The 20781-nt window shown below is 40.5% G+C and overlaps 1 protein-coding gene across 2 annotated transcripts in view; it reads left to right on the top strand.

Moving 5' to 3' along the window:
• Nucleotides 1-208: 208 nt before the first annotated feature.
• LOC122561748 (kininogen-2-like) overlaps nucleotides 209-20781 on the top strand; it is a 47713-nt gene continuing 27140 nt past the window's right edge. Inside the window, exons 1-3 of one of the 2 annotated variants that reach the window (XM_043713851.2) lie at nucleotides 209-545; nucleotides 8011-8121; nucleotides 13271-13373. In XM_043713851.2, the coding sequence (XP_043569786.2) occupies nucleotides 333-545; nucleotides 8011-8121; nucleotides 13271-13373 (427 nt within the window). In that variant the 5' untranslated portion in view covers nucleotides 209-332. The remainder of the gene's footprint in view (nucleotides 546-8010; nucleotides 8122-13270; nucleotides 13374-20781) is intronic. The other variant, XM_043713850.2, reaches the window with a different exon arrangement.

Below are 20781 nucleotides of genomic sequence, written 5' to 3'. Positions count from 1 at the left end.
TTAAAACCATGGCAACAATCAGCTCAAGGCTATGAACTTGTTTCGATCTCAAACCAAATCCTGCAAAGTCAGCTCCCATATGTCTTTAAATTTGACCCATTATCTAAGTTCTATCATATTATTTGAGTAAACCTGTGGCCTATAGTCTTTTTGACCTAATGTCAGGAGGTCAGCTTACTTACCAAAGAACATGCAAACTTAGCCAAACCCATGTGCAAAAATCCCAGAGGACACGCAGTTTAGCGATCCACCCGGAGACAAGTGTTCTAAATTTAACATTTCTTTCAACTGTTTCATGATCCATTTCTACAAAATATAATTCATCCTTGAGAATGGCTTACGGATGTTTTGTTTCTGTTTTGTTTTGTTTTTGTCTTGTGCTTTCGGCAATGGTTTCTGTTAAGTCTAAAGAAGTGTTTACCCGAGTTCCATTATCTGATCGGGAGGCAAATCTGGCTGTTGACTATGCAGTGAATGCTTACAACACAAAGTCTGACAATCTTTACCTTTTCAAACAGACACAACTTAAAAGTGCCAAGTATAAGGTAGGTAATCATTACCCAAGAAATGGATGATTGCTCCTGTAATTAGCAATTACCCATCAATTACTTGTGTAACTGACAATTATTGTTTAACATATTATTGAACCACATCAGTGTGAAATTTGACAGATCAAGTATTAAGGAGAGTAAATAATCTGTATGTTTTTGGGTTTTAGGTAAATTAAATTTACAACAGTTGATTGAAAATTGGAATGCTTGATGAATGATAATCTTCGATTCAATTTACTGTCTGTTGAATTTACGGTATTGTTCTCTCCACTGTTTTTACTGTGAGAGATCTGACCTGTGATATATTAAACTGTACTACTGATTGTGAAAATCATTTGACTAATACTGTTTCTTCTGATGTGTGTATCTTAACTCAGCTACAATAGTGTGCATAGCATTTGAAAGTTACCGAATGTGCGAGAATGTAACATCACTGGCATTAATGGGTAGAAATACTATGGCTAGGATTTTCCAGTTCTGACTTAAGCAGTGGGGCAAGCTAGGTGTGCTGGACATTTCTCATTACCACCGGTGATGGATCAAGTGCCTCTCAATGCGTATGTAGTCAGCTGGTAGGTTTTTCAGAGGATCACTTCCTGGGAGAGCGATGTTCTACCCTGCCTAAAATTGCCGCAAATAAGAAAATGGAAGCATTGTAATGAAATGTAAACCACAGTGGCTGCAAACCATTTGGTGGAATGTTGCTGATTTCACTGGGGAAGGCTATAGATAACGTTGGAGGATGCCCTTTAGCAGATTTGGGTTTTGAAGGCAGAGATTTAGAATGCACCACCTCTTCACCTGAAGAGCTAAAATTTTGCACCTGAAGCAATCTAATGTGCAAGACTAGTTCATCCAGCTGGTGTGTAGACACAATTGTCTTAATATCCTCTGGCTGAGGTACAACTGCAAGATCTCAATTAGACTGGCAGAGATGGCAGTGCAAATCACGTAATCCTGAGAAAACATAGCAGGTTCATGTTCTATTGTGCCACTGCCACTTTGCTGGGGCAGCACCTCAGCTGTGCTTGTTATCTGCTGGAGCATGGATTAGTGGACTACTGAGGGAGTCCATATCTCCTGTCAGTTATTGAGAACGACATCCATAAAAGCTGCAAACTCTGCCTGAGTACCAACAGCTGTGGATCTCATGACTTTTTCTGATTTACAGCACTGATATATTAGCAGGATTTTAATCTGTACTGCAGTGAAAGCTGAGACAGTAAGTTCAATATCAGATACTGCATCATGGTTTGGTCTGGCAGTAATATAATAGAGTGGTTTACAAATTTCACAATAGAAAAGATGGGCTCAAACCATCCCGTGTCACATAGAACCAGACTTCTCTACGCTCCTCACCAGTGACTTGACTATTTGAAAAGGTAAGGCTACTTAAAACTTATGCTTTTTTCACAAAGTTACTCAGTACTTTTTAAGTGGACAAGGGACACCAGTAGTCTTGTGGATTTTGTGACTGCACTGGAGACATTTATTATTGTGCCACAATTAGGAAAATGAGGTGTGTTCACACATTTTGTCTATTGCAGATCTCTAAATGTAGACATCCTGCAGATAACAGGTCCCATGCCCAAAGTCAGGGTGGACAGAGTTCATGCATATGAAGTTGGTGAAGCAGCCAAGCCTAAAACAAAACTTTATGTGACTTCTTACATGCGCCATTAATAAGAACTGTGATATTACAGGTTGTTACGGTTACTCTTTTGAGATTAATTTAATTCCTATAATTGAAATAAGAAGGAAATATGGCAGCATTAAAATGTCTGTTTTACACTTTGAGAACATTTATATATTAGCCTTCCAGGCCAAATTTTAAATGTTGACCAGGAAGCTATTCACTGCTCATTATATTTGGTCCCATTATAAATGTATAGCACACTATTTTCATGTAACATTTTGCTGACATTATTGGAGTTTAATATGCATAGTTAGGAAATGTACCTGCCAACAGGTAGTGGGTGTCCTATCCCTTGCAATTTAAAGTGGCACTTGGCCAGAATGGGAGTCTAGATTAGAGTGGTGCTGGAAAAGCACAGCAGGTCAAGCAGCATCTGACGAGCAGGAAAATCGACGTTTCAGGCAAAAGCCCTTCATCAGGAATGGAGGCAGAGAGCCTCTAGGGTGGAGCGATCTCTGACCTGCTGTGCTTTTCCAGCACCACTCTAATCTAAACTCTGGTTTCCAGCATCTGCAGTCCTCACTTTTGCCTTGTCCAGAATGGCCTGAGATTGGAGTAGATAATTTCCCAATCCATATTAACTGTCCCTTTCCATGGGTACTGCTGGATTAATTCTAATTGACCTCAATTAGTTCCTTCCTTGACAACCAAATAAAAGTTTGAAGCAATCTACAAGTACAAACCTGCTATATCACCATACTGGGAACAAGAAGATTGGAGGGCCTGTCAAGCTTTGGAGTGAAGCCTAAAACAAAACTTTGAAGCAATTATGTCAAAGGCTCATAAATGTGACTGCCCATCTATTTCCCAATTGTTCTCAGGTGGAAAATGTTTCATCGTGAGGAAGAAATGTAAACAATGGAAAATAAAATATGGATAAAGAAAATACCAACAAATTAAATTAAAATCAAATTAAGAATGCAGTAAAAGTCAACAGTTTGTGAAAATGATTAAAATCAATTATTTTTTCCTCTCTGCTTTGCATGACTAAGATATTTGTGCATGACAAGTTGAAGCCTGAAAGCCAATATAGAGCACAGCACGTGGAACATTATTGCACAACAAATAACATTGCAACTTAGTTTTCTGAAAACTTTTTACAACCGGTTTTACTGGACAGCTATAGTAGGCATGTTTTGACATAAAATTTATAGACTCAGAAATATGTAGAGTATAAAGTTAAGATTACTTTTGTTTTTGGTGCTTGTTAAAATGTTCATGTACGTCCAGAAACTGATATCTCAATTAGTCAGAACTCCCCAGAGGACTAGGATTTGCAGGAAAAGTTGATCAAGCAATTAAAGTTTGTGATGCTTTCATTTTCAGTTGATTTAGAAAACCAGGCAATGTTTTTGCCATGATTTCCTACTTGGGCCTCTGCAGACAACATTCCTGTGAGTGCCTGATTGGTGAATAAGCCTTTCTTATGGTAACAGAGTACGGCAATTTCTCAGAGTTCTGCACTGTACACTGATGTAGACTATAAGTATCCATCCCTGCAAACACCCTACCATTTTCCCTTGAGCTCCTTGACTTGCTCAGCCATCTCAGTTAAGAGATCAGTTAAAAGTTAACCAGATTGCTGTGGATCTAGATACATATGCAGGCTAGACTAGGTAAGTTGGCAAATTTCCTTCCCTAAAGGCCATTCCTGAACCAGATGAGTTTTCACAGCATTTGATGATTTTAGCTGCATGATCACCATGGTTGGTGATTTGCTTTCCATTCCAGATTTTTAATTTTAATTGAATTTAAATTCTACCAGCTGTGGTGAAATTTGAACTCTTGTGCCCATGCATCTGTCTGGGCTTTAGATTATTAGTCCAGTGACATGATCCAATGATGTCTTCTCTCTGTGTCAGAAAGTAGATTATCATGCATGTGGTTCCATTGACAGGTTTCCCATCAATCAGTGCTGTCCCACTATCATTTAAGACCCCAGGGTATAGTAAGTGGCTGGAGACAATCTCTATGTGCCAATCACTGCTGGGACTACAAGCAGTCCCCAGAATCAGAGTACCAAATACTCAGAAGAATGTTAAGTCTGGGATCTTTCAGCTGGGGATTGAGGCTGAGTTCATGGCTGAACTCAGAAAGAATCTATTAATGGTGGTGCCCCCATCCCCAGCTGAGGCCCAATGCCGAGTTACTGCTCCCCCCACCCTCTCCACCACAGCTGAAGCCCTTATGGCAGATTCAAAATTGAAGCTAAGGTGGAAGGTGGTCCTTGCCCTCAGTTGGTAAACCAGTGAAGAGCCACTTTAGTCATTGCCCACATTCCAGAAGACAGCAGAAAGGTCTGGGATGAATGTGAAAGCAACGAGAATGCTGTCTGGGAAACGTTATGTTCCCTTTCCCTTAAACATATTAGTGGGACCCCACCACCACTGCCAAATAATTGTGCAATGCCACCACCACTACCAAAAGATGATACATTGATAATGATAATCCTATTGCTCAATTTTGAATCTATCTTTTCAGCAAGGAGGTCTGCACAGAAGAATTGTGCATTGTGTATACCCATAAAACTCTCCTATTAAATAGGACTAACTATCATAATTGTAAAGGTAGATATGGTAATGGAAGAAACTTTTCAAGTTTCAAATCCTTCTACTATTTTTAGAGTGATAGAATCATACAGCATAGAAACAGGCCCATTGCCCCACCATTTCTATGCTGACCAACAAACACCAAACTACACTAATCTGCATTTGGTCCATAGCCTACTATGCCCTGGCATTTAAAGTAATCATCAAGATGTTTCTTAAGTGTTGCGAGTGTACCTGACTCCACCACCCTCTCAAGCAGCATGTTCCATATTTCTACCACCCTCTGGATGAAAAGAAAATTCTCAGGTCTCCTCTAAACCAATTGAAAATGTGCATATAGTGATGTCAAAGGGCAAAGTCCATGAAATGATCTGTCACTTGTCAGTGATAATGAATCAGATGAAAACATTTATGGAATGTCAAAGTCATAGAGATGTACAGCACAGAAACAGACCCTTCAGTCCAACTAATCCATGCTGACCAGATATCCTAAATTAATCTCGTCCCATCTGCCAGCACTTGGCCCATATCCCTCTAAGGTGGAGAGATAATCTCTCCATCCTGGAGGCTCCCTACCTCTATTCCTGATGAAGGGCTTTTGCCCAAAATGTCGATTTTCCTGCTCCTCAGATGCTGCCTGACCTGCTGTGTTTTTCCAGCACCACTCTAATCTAAACTCTAGTTTCCAGCATCTGCAGTCCTCACTTTTGCTATATCCCTCTAAACCCTTCCTATTCATGTACCATTCCAGATGCCTTTTAAATGTTGTAATTGTACCAACTTCCACCACTTCCTCATTTAAAAAAGGCATGATAAAGTGTGTGAAAAAGTTCCCCTTAGGTCCCATAATCCCTAAATCTTTTCCTTCTCACCCAAAACCTATGCCCTCTAGTTCTGGACTCCCCAACCCAGTGAAAAGACCTTCTCTATCTATGCTACTCATGATTTTATAAACCTCTATAAGGTCACCCCTTAGCCTCTGACAGTCCAGAGAAAATAGCCTGAGCCTATTTGGCCTGAGAGTAGTTGTTATGGGGGACTGGAAACAGATATTGAAAGGAAACGCTGTAGTTTGAGTACTTTAGATGAGTCAGTTTTTGTCCAATGTGTGCAGAAGGGTTTCCTGACACAGTATGTAGATAGGCCAACAAGAGGCAAGGCCACATTGAATTTGGTACTGGGCCAGGTATTAGATTTGGAGGTTGGTGATCACCTTCATGATAATGACCACAATTCGGTTATGTTTACTTTAGCGATGGAAAGGTATAGGTATATACCTCAGGGCAAGAGTTATAACTGTGGGAAAGGCAATTATGATGTGATTAAGCAAGATTTAGGATGCATAGGATGGGGAAGAAAACTGCAGGAGATGAACACAATTGAAACGTGGAGTTTGTTCAAGGACCAGCTACTCTGTGTCTTTGATAAGTAAGTACCTGTTAGGCAGGGAGAAAGTGGTCAAGGGAGGGAGCTGTGGCTCACTAAAGAAGTTGAATCTCTTGTCAAGAGAAAGAAGGAGGCTTATATGAGGATGGACGATATGAAGGCTCACTTGAGAGTTACACGTTAGCCAGGAAGGACCTAAAGAGATAGCTGAGAAGAACCAGGAGAAGATATGAGAAGTCTTTGTCAGGTAGGATCAAGGAAAACTGTAAAACATTTTATACATATGTCAGGAATAAAAGAATGACTAGAGTAAGATTACAGCTAATCAAGGACAGTAGTGGGAAGTTGTGCGTGGCATGGGATTGAGGGTGATTTAGAATTTTGGATCAGATATTGGCTAGCTGTAAGAAGACAGAGGGTGGTGGTTGATGGGAAATGTTCATCTTGGAGTTCAGTTACTAGTGGTGTACTGCAATGATCTGTTTTGGGGCCACTGCTATTGGTCATTTTTATAAATGACCTGGATGAGGGCATGCAAGGATAGGTTATTAAATTTGCGAATGACACTAAGGTCGGTGGAATTGTGAACAGTGTCAAAGGATGTTGCGGGTTACAGAGGGACATAGATAAGCTGTAGTGCTGGCCTCAGAGGTGGCAAATGGAGTTAAATGCAGAAAAGTGTGAGATGATTCTTTTGGAAGGAGTAACAGGAATACAGAGTACTGGGCTAATGGTAAGGTTCTTGGCAGTGTGAATGAGCAGAGAGATTCCAGTGTCCATGTACATAGATCCCTGAAAGTTGCCACCCAGGTTGATAGGGTTGTTAAGAAAGCATATGGTGTGTTAGCTTTTATTGGTAGAGGGATTGAGTTTCAGAGCCATGAGGTCATGTTGCAGCTGTATAAAACTCTGGTGCTGCCACACTTGGAGTATTGCATACAGTTCTGGTCGCTGCATTATCGGAAGGATGTAGAAGCATTGGAAAGAGTGCAGAGAAGATTTACCAGAATATTGCCTGGTATGGAGGAAAGGTCATATGAGGAAAGGCTGAGGGACTTGAGGCTGTTTTCGTTAGAAGAAGAAGGTTGAGAGGTGACTTAATAGAGACATATAAGATGATCAGAGGGTTAAATAGAGTGGACAGTGAGAGCCTTTTTCCTGTGATGGTGATGGCTAGCACAAGGGTACATAACGTTAAATTGAGGGGTAATAGATATAGGACAGAGGTCAGATGTAGTTTCTTTACTCAGGGAGTAGTAAGGGTGTGGAAAGCCCTGCCTGCAATAGTAGTAGACTTGCCAACTTTAAGGGCATTTAAATGGTCATTGGATAAATATATGGGTGATAATGGAATAGTGTAGGTTAGATGGGCTTTAGATTTGTTTCACAGATTGGTGCAACATTGAGGGTTGAAGGATCTGTACTGTGCTGTACTGTTCTATGTTCTATTCAGCCTCTCCCTATAACTCAAACCTTCCAAACCTAGCAACATCCTTGTAAATCTTTTCTGAACCTTTTCAAGTTTCACAACATCTTTCCTAAAGGACTGAGACCAGAATTGCACACAATAGTCCAAAAGTGACCTAACCAATGTCCAATACAGCAATGAATAATTATCATGAAGTTATGCTGTGTAGTAAATGCTGATGCTTAGAAAAACAAATTAAAATTTCACTCCTTTACCTATCGGCTTTTAATTTCTGCCCATTCAATAGATGGAAAAATATGGACTGGTAAGGTCATGCAACATTCACTTTATTTTCATTACATAGATCTAATGAATGATAAAGGAGGAGAAAATTGTTTTATGTTGTGTGCGTCTCAACAGATAACCTCTCCAGGGGTGAAGGCATACACTGTGATATTTGATATCAAGGAGACCTTTTGCCAAGAACAAGTGGAATTGCGTGCTTGTCCATTCAAATCTGACAGTGATGCTGTAAGTATCTTTACATGAATCATTCCTTTGGAAAAGCCCACAATATATTTTTTTAAATGATCTGTAACTACTTGAATGATCAGCATATCACCTAATTTAAACAGTAAATAAGAAAATTACATGGTCATTCTGCAACTAGAATTCATTGTGTATAGTAGGAGCAAATTACTGCAGATGCTGGAATCTCTACTGAAAACAACAAATGTTGGAGATTACGGTGGGTCAAGCAGCATCCATGGAGAGAGCAAGCTAACGATTCAGTGTAGAAGAATCTTCATCAGAACTGATGTGAAGTGAGGAGGGAGCAGCATTTATGCTATAGTTGTGGGGGAGGGATTGTAGAGTGCTGGGGGAGAAGGGAAGTTGATAGTTCAGATTAAGTGATCGGAACTTGAGAATGGCAGAACAATGGTATGTCTTGAAAGAACAGACAGTCCCACTGGGGTGGGGGGAGAGGAGAGAGGTGTCACCATCTATACTCCATACACTATAGCATAAATGCTGCCCCTCTGTACTTCATGTCAGACCTAATGAAGAGTCATGTGGACTCAAAATGTTAGCTTGCTCTCTCTCGATGCATGCTGCCTGACCCGTTGTGATCTCCAGCATTTGTTGTTTTCAGTACTTTGTGAGTAATGTTGAGTGTGGCTTGTGGTTGTTAATTTTTTTATAATCACAAATGTCCTTTGCTTTTTTGCAAAAAATAAATTTGGAGAGATATTCTGAAACATAAACCTTATATCATTTGCCAATTTTTCCGGGAAAATGTTATCATGTACTTTCTCTATGTTGCTACAAGAAGACTTGTTGTCCTATTTTTGAATATGTAGGCTGTGGGGATGTAAGAAGAGGATAAGTGCATGGCAACTGAGTTGCGATCTTTTACTGCCATTCATTTTGTGGCTGCACATTTGTACCAAATAAATTTTCAAGTAGAAATTGATTAATTAAGATGGTTGTTTCAGGTCTCTGCATATTCCTGTCTCAGTTTCCACAGCAGGGAAAATTCTGTCAGTTGTTAACAAAGTAATCATTGCCCTGACAGTTGACCTAATGAATATTTTATACAACAGTAACAACTGCCATGCTGTGCAGTTAGATTGTTGAAGTCACATATACTTGGTTTTCACTGGGTCATTTACATCATCCTTTTCCCAAAAATATATGCAGAAACAACATTTCATCCTGCAGTTGGATCATGTCAAAGGATGAGGTAAAAACAATGACTGCAGATGCTGGAAACCAGATTCTGGATCAGTGGTGCTGGAAGAGAACAGCAATTCAGGCAGCATCCGACGAGCAGCAAAATCAACGTTTCGGGCAAAAGCCCTTCATCAGGAATAAAGGCAGAGAGCCTGAAGCGTGGAGAGATAAGCTAGAGGAGGGTGGGGGTGGGGAGAAAGTAGCATAGAGTACAATAGATGAGTGGGGGAGGAGATGAAGGTGATAGGTCAGGGAGGAGAGGGTGGAGTGGATAGGTGGAAAAGGAGATAGGCAGGTCGGACAAGTCCGGACAGGTCAAGGGGACAGTGCGGGCTGGAAGTTTGAAACTAGGATGAGGTGGGGGAAGGGGAAATGAGGAAGCTGTTGAAGTCCACATTGATGCCCTGGGGTTGAAGTGTTCCGAGGCAGAAGATGAGGCGTTCTTCCTCCAGGCGTCTGGTGGTGAGGGAACGGCGGTGAAGGAGGCCCAGGACCTCCATGTCCTCGGCAGAGTGGGAGGGGGAGTTGAAATGTTGGGCCACGGGGCGGTTTGGTTGATTGGTGCGGGTGTCTCGGAGATGTTCCCTAAAGCGCTCTGCTAGGAGGCGCCCAGTCTCCCCAATGTAGAGGAGACCGCATCGGGAGCAACGGATACAATAAATGATATTAGTGGATGTGCAGGTAAACCTTTGATGGATGTGGAAGGCTCCTTTAGGGCCTTGGATAAAGGTGAGGGAGGAAGTGTGGGCACAGGTTTTACAGTTCCTGCGGTGGCAGGGGAAAGTGCCAGGATGGGAGGGTGGGTCGTAGTGGGGCGTGGACCTGACCAGGTAGTCACGGAGGGAACGGTCTTTGCGGAAGGCGGAAAGAGGTGGGGAGGGAAATATGTCCCTGGTGGTGGGGTCTTTTTGGAGGTGGCGGAAATGTCGGCGGATGATTTGGTTTATGCGGAGGTTTGTAGGGTGGAAGGTGAGCACCAGGGGCGTTCTGTCCTTGTTACGGTTGGAGGGGTGGGGTCTGAGGGTGGAGGTACGGGATGTGGATGAGATGCGTTGGAGGGCATCTTTAACCATGTGGGAAGGGAAATTGCGGTCTCTAAAGAAGGAGGCCATCTGGTGTGTTCTATGGTGGAACTGGTCCTCCTGGGAGCAGATATGGCAGAGGCGGAGGAATTGGGAATACGGGATGGCATTTTTGCAAGAGATAGGGTGGGAAGAGGTGTAATCCAGGTAGCTGTGGGAGTCGGTGGGTTTGTAAAAAATGTCAGTGTCAAGTTGGTCGTCACTAATGGAGATGGAGAGGTCCAGGAAGGGGAGGGAGGTGTCAGAGATGGTCCAGGTAAATTTAAGGTCAGGGTGGAATGTGTTGGTGAAGTTGATGAATTGCTCAACCTCCTCGCGGGAGCACAAGGTGGCGCCAATGGAGTCATCAATGTATCGGAGGAAGAGGTGGGGAGTGGTGCCGATGTAGTCCGCACTGTCCCCTTGACCTGTCCGGACTTGTCCGATCTGCCTAGCTCCTTTTCCACCTATCCACTCCACCCTCTCCTCCCTGACCTATCACCTTCATCTCCTCCCCCACTCACCTATTGTACTCTATGCTACTTTCTCCCCACCCCCACCCTCCTCTAGCTTATCTCTCCACGCTTCAGGCTCTCTGCCTTTATTCCTGATGAAGGGCTTTTGCCCGAAACGTTGATTTTGCTGCTCGTCGGATGCTGCCTGAATTGCTGTGCTCTTCCAGCACCACTGATCCAGAATCATGTCAAAGGATGACAGGAGTTTAAAAAATGGCAGCTGCAGTCAATTGCAAAAGTTGATGAAAATCAATAGCCACAACATCATATCTTTTCAACTGGTTGATCATGAGCAATAATCTTGAAATAAGTTCCAACAGATGACACATTCCTTTAAGTTCATGAAAAATTCAATGGCCAATAATTGTAGAATCCCTAGAGTGTGGAAACAGGCCATTAAGCCCAACAAATCCACACTGACCCTCTGAAGAGTAATCCACCCAGACCCATTCCCCTACATTCCCCCTGACTAATGGACGTAACCTACACATCTCTGAACAGTTTGGGCACTTTAGCATAGCTAATTCACCTAACATGCACATTTTTGGATGTGGGAGGAAACTGGAGACACAGGGAGAATGTACCAACTCCACACAGACAGTGATCCAAGGCTAGAATCGACCCGAGTCCCTGGCGCTGTGAGGCAGCAATGCTAACCGCCGTGCCATTCTCTAAACATTTATTCTGTACCCTGCCAAGAATGTTACTGGAACAGTCACAGATTCACAGCAGCAATAATAAATACAACAGCATTTTATTCCAACTCAAATGAAGTTTCAAAACCTAATACGGCCCCAATTACATCAAACTATTTTTACTTTATTTAACCAGCACTACTATTATTAATAATCATTTAGTTCAATATCATTAATGTACTCAACTCTCCTCTTGCGTGAAGTTTCTAATTCCTGGAACCACTCTTGTAAATCACTTCTGCACTCTCTCCAATGCAAATCTCTCCTGTAATGTAGTACCCACAATTGTACATAATACTCCAGCTGACGTTTAACAGGTGTCTTGCACAAGTTCTTCATCATCATCATCTTCTTGCGCTTCTACTCTATGTCTTAATAATAAAGTTGATGATACTGTATCTTTATTAACTGCTCTCTCTATCTGTCGTGTCACCTTCAATGATCTATGCACATATACACACAGGTCTCTCTGCTTCTGCGCTCCTTTAGAATTGTAGCATACGTTTTCTAATATCTTTCAATATTCATTCATCCAAAGTACAGCATCTAACATTTCCTTGTATTGAATCTCATCTGCCATCTATCTACCCATTCCACCAACCTGTTAGCTTCCTTTTGGAGTTCCACAGTGTCTCCTAACAGTTTACAATTCTTGTACAAATTGTGCCACTAACAAATTTAATTCCCAAAGTTTTTTTCCTTTAATTTTTGAGATATAGAATTGGGTAAATATAAAGTTAAGATGATAAAATTGGAGAAAGAATGAATAAAATTGAAACTCAAGCTGAGTGGGCGTAGTACTTAATATTTTAAATTTTTTAAATTCTTAAATTTATGCTACCTTTAACTCAACAACATATTAAGAAATCTCACAGACAATCAAATATTGAAACAATTATTTCAACTTTATTGCATGTAGCAACAAAAACAAGGCCTCTCAAGTCAGCAAGTTAAGCTTCACAACCCAACTTGGCTATTACCAGATTGATGGTGGAATTTAGCTACAATTCCAACCAACAGTGTCTGTCTCTGGATGTCCAGGGTTTGATTCTTGTGAGTGTTGTTCTCCAGAGTTCTTCTCCTGAGGAATCCTAGAGTTACATTCTCATACAATTTTTCATCCTTCAAGTTTGTGGTGTAACATTATTGATGAACCTTTTGATCCTTTCAGCCACAAAATTGATTACTCCTCTAGAATCATGAAGGCTGCACCTTGCCTTCTAATTAGATTTGGCTTTTTTGTTACATTTGACACTGGCTTATCTGCTTGAAGACACAGGGTTTCCTGTGATTAACTACTTTAAATTCTTCAACAGGGCAATCATTTGTCGTTGTGGCAAATGCAGCCATTTATGAAGCAGTTAAAACAGTGTTGTTTATGTAGCTTTGATTCCTTCTTCTCCTAGGCATGGCTAACTGCTTTTAATCTCTGTGTAAGACTGTGTTTGACCCTTAACAGTTTATTCCAGACAGGATTATTAATGAATCTTTCAATCTATGAACAGTTATTAAAGTTCTGAAGTTTACACGTTATGGAAAATAACATCTTTGGATATTTCTAATATTAGACAAATAATTAAACCAATTACTCTCACATTTTGCATTTTGTAACAATACAATGTTGAGATAGTGAGAATGATAGATTAATAATGAATAAATAAATTCATTTCTCCAGGCTGTGGGTGTATGCAAAGCAGCAGTTTTCTTCGAATTTGGCTTTCAAATTAAAATACCTGACACACCTTCATGTAAACTAATAACACCTGTGAAAAGAGTAGGTGAGTAACAAACTGGAGAATTGTATTGAAATCAGTTGATTGAAAATTAGATGGATCCATCAATGTGGACAATCCACTTTGCCAGATTACCAATTAGGTGGTGAACATAAGAATGTATCCTAAAGCATTTTGGAAAGAGAATAATTTTGTGTACATTAAATGGTAAGAGTGCAGGTACAAAGAATGTCTGTGGTGATTCCCCTAATTTCATGCTGTAACTTTAGCATTGGTGGAAACCAGTGTACCTCCCACTTCTTTTCTCTTGAAGTGTAATGTATTTAAATACAGGTAATGTACTTAAATGCATAGCACCTTTACTTTCTTTGCCTGCAAATATTGCAATATAAAGGAAACCAACTTCTGCCAAGATTGTATAGGGACTTTCAGATTGTTCCAGCTCAAAGGGAACATTGGTGGAAACTTTAGATAAATGTCATAAGTGATATGCAAGCTTTTGCTCAGGGATTTCTGTTATTATTCTGTCAAAGTCACAGCAATACATTCGGCAAACCTGCACAGAAATTTTACTATGTTAACCTTTATAGGTGGAAGTGAAGGAGAAGTGACAATATTAGGAGTGAGAAATTATTTTGAATTTGGAAGCATTGAATAAAAAACCAAGAAGCGATGCTGAACTTAAATAACTTGGTTTGTTTACTGTTACAATAGTATGTGTAGCTTTGAATCCGCCATTACATGAAAGTAAGTAGGGCGGTAGAAATGTTACACAGAACATTATGAGAAATGATGCAGGAATGAGATGTTATTATAAAAAGGTTAGAAATGGAAGAATTTTTCACAGAACTAAGAAGTTAAAGACAATTTAATGAAATTTTAAAAGGTATTAAAGTTTTTTTAGAGGGAAAATAATTAAGAATTGTTATAATGGGTTGACAAATCATAACTAAAAGGGGAGTAAACTCACGATTACCAAAAAGAAGAATGGTAGAAGAAATCCGCACATGCAATTTCTGTTAGAACATGGAATTCTTTGAAATAGAAACAGTGACTGATGTTTGAAAAGAAGCAAACAAAATGATGGCTATGATGGCTATGATGGCTCAACTGATACTTCACTGTGCTACAATATCTGTGCTTCTGCAATTGTATGTTTTATGTTTGTAGATAACGTTCCAAACGTCGATAAGACATGCAACTCATTTATTACGCAATGCTGCACAGGAATTTCCTGGATTTAAATACTTATAAATGCTAAATTCACTTAGATTCACACCAAGATGCATCCAAAAAGGATACATGCGATATCGATGAGTTTTGCCCGACCAGCAATTACTAATCACTGATAATTTTGTGATAAGCTAATTCCTGACAGATGATGTAGAAAAACCTTTGATAATTAAAGCCACTAAAACTACTTACATTTTATAAAACAAAATCAGATCATGTCTTGTAATGTTTTAGTCCTTACTTTATTAAATGACATGAATGAAGTGACAAGTAATAGGTATTACCATTTATCATTACAGTAGCAGGGTTTAAACACTTTAATTGACAGGCATGCTTGAGGTAAAAGTGTTTGATTTGTTTATTATGCTTTATCTCTCAACCTCTTAATTATGTAATTATTAAAGATATTTTCACTCCCTTACTTCCTTCTTTGATCTTGTTGATTTTGTTGAAATTGTCAATACTCAGGGAGGTTCTTTTTCTACTGTTGATTTCACAATAACCGAAATTGAGTCATTTTTTGCAATTTGAGCTGAAAGACTCCTGACACAGTGTCTGAATAAACTGCTTGAAGCCCCAGAAGGGAACTTAGCAGCCAGAGAACAGACTCAGAAGAAATCTGTCCTGCAGGCAACACATGCTGAGGGTGTATGACGCAGAGTGAAACTTCGACAACTCAGTGAGAAATTGTCACATTGCCAGGGATGGAAAACAGCCACAAGAAGGAGGTCCAATGGATCCCTGGACTCAGGTAAGTTGAGGAAATTTGGTGGAGGATGGATGGGAGAGGGGGAATGTCTACCTTGGTGGGGGGGGGGGGGGGGAGGATGCAGGGTTTTAAAATCCACAAGGGGAGAAAGAAAGTGGGCTACTGTCTTCTGGAGTACCACAAAATGCACACCCAAAGACAGTATTCCCGACGTTCTTCCTGCCCTCTTATTTAAATGATGGCCTGCATACTCCTACCTGGCTGCCAAGAAGTTATGGATTGAGCAACATATTGTTGGGGTCATTAAGCTTTTTCAAATAGAATCCATGTCTAATTACTTATTTAAATACAATGCATGCGCAGCTGATTCGTGCTCCTGCCTACTCCCTGTATTCGGAGGTAAGTTCGAGGATGGGTGGAAAGATGGTGGACTGGGCAATGTCCCACTTCATTTGCCTCTCTGCTGAAGACTGACCAAATGAAAGCAGATAAAATCCAGCACCATGTTTCAGGCACAGATGTCCATTCCATTCAATGACACTAGTGCATCACAGTTAATTCAGAATTTCTATTAAAGGTTCTTTGCCTTGTAGGAGAAATCTGAAGACATTACTTAGATCGCAAATTCTACATTGATTTGGAGATGCTGCTGTTTGACTGGGGTGTACAAGGTTAAAAATCACACAACACCAGGTTAAAGTCCAACAGGTTTGTTTGGAAGCACTAGCTTTGGGAGCGCTGCTCCTTAATCAGCTGGTTGTGGAGTATAAGATTGCAAGACACAGAATTTATAACAAACATTTACAGTGTGATGGAACTGAAATTATATATTGAAAAAGACCTGGATTGTTTGTTAAGTCTCTCATCTTTTAGAATGTTGGTTTCAGTTCTTTCATGCGTAAATCGCAAATTTTTTTAAAAAGTTACATCCTCAAGTGAACTTTTTAAATTGGTGTCACGTCGGCCCAGATAATGCATTTAAGGTGTGAGTTGCATGAGACTGTCTGTGCCACAATGGTCAGACTAATTCTAATCTAAAAAAAAGCAGATTTACAGGATCGTACTTGGATTCATTCAGACCCACACACAGACACACGTGGGCACACACAAGACACACACACTCTCCTACAGACCCATACACTCATGCAGACCCTCTCTCATACGCTCACACATCCACTCCCACACTCACACATGCACTCTCTCACAGACTTATACCCCTTTACACTCACACTCACACGTATACACACACTCTCTCACAAACACTCATAACCCCCCTCCTCCAGACACAGACACACACACACAAGTTTGTGGGATGAATTTGTACTTGCAGAATTACATTTTACTTTGCTCAAAAACTGCATGAATCTATGTAAAATCCTGTAAATCTATTTTTTAGGTTAGAATTAGTGTGACCATTGTGGCACAGACAGTCTCACACAGGGCACCTCACACCTTAAATGCATTATCTGGGCCGACATGACACCACTTGTTAAAATTCACTTGAGGATGTAACTTTTAAAAAAGTTTTGCAAATTACATATAAAAGAACTGAAACTACACGGTCATTCTAAAAGATGAGAGACTTAACAATCAATCCAAGTCTTTTTCAATATATAATTTCAGTTCCATCACACTGTGCTAAAAATTCTGTATTTTGCGATTTTATACTCCACAACTACTTGATGAAGGACCAGTGCTCTGAAGGCTAGTGATTCCAAATAAACCTGTTGAACTATAACCTGGTGTTATGAGATTTTTAATTTAAATTTTTATATTAGCTTCCATACAAGGTAGGAGCAGAAGAAGGTACTTTGACTTCTTGAATCTGCTCTGCCATTTATTACTTTCAATAAACTCATGTCACGAATCTGCTTTTTCCCCATATCCCTTGATCCCATTGGCCCCAAGAGTTACATCTACCAGCTTCTTGAAAATGCATAATGTTTTGGCCTCAACCACTTCCCATGGTAATGAATTCCACACACTCACCACTCACCAGATGAAGAACGTTCTCCTTATCTCAGTGCTACAAGGTTTACTCTTTATGCTTAAATTATGATCCCTGGTTCTGACTTCCTCAGCATCAGAAACATCCTTTCTGCATCTAATGTGGTTAATCCTGTTAGAATTTTAAGGGTTTCTGTGAGATCCCCCCTCATTCTAAACTTCAGTATTTGATAAGGTTCTTCATGGTAGACTAATTTGTAAAGTTATATCACATAGGATTCAGGGTGAGCTTGTTGATTGGACACAAAATTGACTTTATATTAGGAGACAGATGGTGGTGGTGGAGGGTTGTTTTTCAGACTGGAGATCTGTGACCAGCAGTGTTCCATGAAGATCGGTGCTGGGTCCACATTTGTTTGTCATTTATATAAAGGATTTGGATGAGACTATAGGAGGCATAGTTAATAAGTTTATGGATGGCACAAAAAGTGGTGGTGTAGTGGACAATGAAGAAGGTTACTTAAAATTACAAAGAGATCTTGATCAATTGAGTCAATTGGCTGAGGAGTGGCAGATAGAGTGTAATTTGGATAAATGCAAGATATTGCACTTTGGTAAAACCAACAAGGATAGGACTTATACAATTAATGGCCCTGGGTGGTGTTATAGAACAGAGAGACCTAGGGGTTTAGGTACATAATTCTTTGAAATTTGCATCACAGGTAGACAGGGTGGTTAAGAAGATATTAAATATGCTTGCCTCCAATGCTGAGACCTTTGAATATTGGGGTTGGGATGTTATCTTGACGTTGTACAGAATGTTAGTGAAGCGTGTTATAGGAGGGATATTATTAACTGGAGAGAGTTCTGAAAGGATTAACTAGGATGTTGCCAGGAATGGAGGATTGGAATTAGAAGGAGAGGCTGGATAGCCTGGGACAGTTTTCACTGGAGCATAGGAGGTTGAGAGGTTTATACAATAATGAGAGTTCAAAACTAAGGTATATATTTTAAAGGTGAGAGGAGAAAGATTTGAAAAGGATATGAGGGGTAACGCTTTTACACAGAATGAACTGCCAGAAAAGGTGGTAGATGCGGGTACAGTTACAGTTAGTTCAGTAAATTGGGGGAGCCAGTGGTTTTAGTTTATTTAGATTTTCAGAAAGCTTTTGACAAAGTCCTACATAAGAGATTAATGTTTAAAATTGAAGAGTATGGGATTGGGGTAGTATATTGAGATGGACAGAAAATTGGTTAGCAGACAAGAAGTAAAGTGCATAGCAAGGACTGACTAAGGATACCACAGAGTTGGTTACTAGGGCCCCTACTTTTCACAATAGGTATAAATGATTTAGATGAGTTAATTAAATGTAATATCTCAAAATTTGCAGAATATACAAAGCTGGATGAAAGAATGAGTTGTGAGGAAAACTGTGATGTGGAGATGCTGGTGAAATCACACAACACCAGGTTACAGTCCAACAGGTTTATTTGGAGTGCTGCTCCTCATCAGGTGATTGTAGAGCAGGACCACAAGAAACAGAATTTATGGCCAAGAGTTACAGTGTGATGCAAATGAAATGATATATTGAACAAATCTAGATTGTTTTTAAGTCTTTCATCTTTTAGAATGGGTTGCAGGTTTTGGTTCTTCACAACCTGCAACACATTATCGATGAGGATGAGCACTTTGCCCAGATCTCCACTTCTCGCATTTAAACAACCCCCAAACCTGTTCATAGCAAACTGCCCAGCCTTCAGGACAACATCGACCGCAACGCCATACAACCTTGTAATGGCAACCACTGCAAGACATATCAAGAGTGTTGCCACAGATACCACCATTACATATGGAGGCGTCACCCATCATGTCCGTGACAGGTATTCATGTGATTTGGCCAACATTGCTTATCTCATACACCACGGGCAAGGATGCCCCAAGGCATGGTACATTGGCAAGACCAAGCAGATGCTATGACAACGGATGAATGCGCAACAATCGCCAGACAGGGGTGTTCCTTCCCAGTTGGGAGATACTTCAGTGGTCAGGGGAATTTGGCCTCAGATCTTCAGGTGACTGTCCTCCTAGGCGGACTTTGGGCAACAATGCAAAGTGGTCAAGCTGAGGCTGATACCAAAGTTCGGTACCCATGACGATGGCCTCAGCCAGGACCTTGGGTTCATGTCATACTACAGGTGACCCCACTACACCATATACTCACACACACACACCCGCCCATTACACTCACACACACTTTACCAAGCTAACACAGACGCAAACAAACACTCTCACGTGCACTCACACTCACACACACACACTCACACTCTCTCTCTCTGTCATGCACGCGAATACACACACAAGTCCATAGGGTGAATTTGTATTTGCAGATACATTCTATTTTGTTCAAAAAATACACGGTCTGCGGGCACTCGATGCAGGCAGTCAATCCACGTAATATTTTGTAAATTCCACTTTGGAAATAGAACCAGTTTGACTCAAGATTGGGACACAAACAGACTCTAACCTCACACCTTTCAGGCATTGTCTGAGCTGTGATGTCACCTTTTGTTATGAAACCTTAAGTTATTTCAAGAATGTGACTTAAAAGGAGTTCTGGGATTTACATATTAATGAACTGAAACCTGCAGCTCTTTCTAAACGATGAACGTCTTAACAACAATCTAGGTTTGTTCAATATATCATTTCAGTTGCATGACACTGTAATCTTTTGTGATAAATTCTGTGTCTTATGCTCCTGCTCGACAACTACCTGATGCTTCCAAATAAACCTGATAGACTTTAACATGTGATTTTTAACTTTGTGAGGAGAATGCATAGAAGTTGCATTTTGATTTGGTCAGCCAACTGAGCTCGAGCACTCCACAAAGTTAAGGCCCATCATCTTTTCTCAGCCACTTCACACTTACGTCCCACTACGGCTGATGAACTATTACACTCTATTTATTACATGCATCATATACACTCAACAGTTCTCACCCACTTTATCCACTGAATCTACTCTTCCTGCCCTCTGCTTCCTATTCACTCTATGGGGACACCTCAGCACCTTTCTGCTCCTGCATTACAGTAGCTGCTCTTCCATAATATTGTGTCATTACAGGAAAAAATGGCTCAGAGCTTATTTTAAATCTGCACAACATATTACACCTTTACAAAACTATTCTCTCATTTGTTTTATGCAGGTACTACTGGCAGCCAACAAACAAAAAAGAAAAGACCGTGCCATAGACTCTCAGCTCCACCTCCACCTCAACCTCTGAGGAGAAAACCAATAAACCCTCAGAGGATGCAATGGCCTTGCTTTCACTGTACCCTCCACCAAGGGGATTATTATTTGTTAAATGCAATATTAATACTGCAGCATGCCTCTTTAATATTCAGCTTCCCATCTTACCACACCTGCCAAACAACATAGAAATGTTGACATGGAAGTCAGAGACTTCAGCTCGCTGTTGGCTGCAAAGTGTCCCAGTTTGTTCAGCACCAAACAGCACCACAAGGCATAATCCATGACTATCAGCTGCATGTGTCCCTTATCTATA

The sequence above is a fragment of the Chiloscyllium plagiosum genome, unplaced genomic scaffold, assembly GCF_037043375.1.
Source record: "Chiloscyllium plagiosum isolate Xiang-an unplaced genomic scaffold, Cpla_swu_hap1 HiC_scaffold_23, whole genome shotgun sequence".
Taxonomy (NCBI): domain Eukaryota; kingdom Metazoa; phylum Chordata; class Chondrichthyes; order Orectolobiformes; family Hemiscylliidae; genus Chiloscyllium; species Chiloscyllium plagiosum.
Note: the sequence above shows the minus strand (reverse complement) of the source record. Positions and strands in the feature narration are given on the sequence as shown.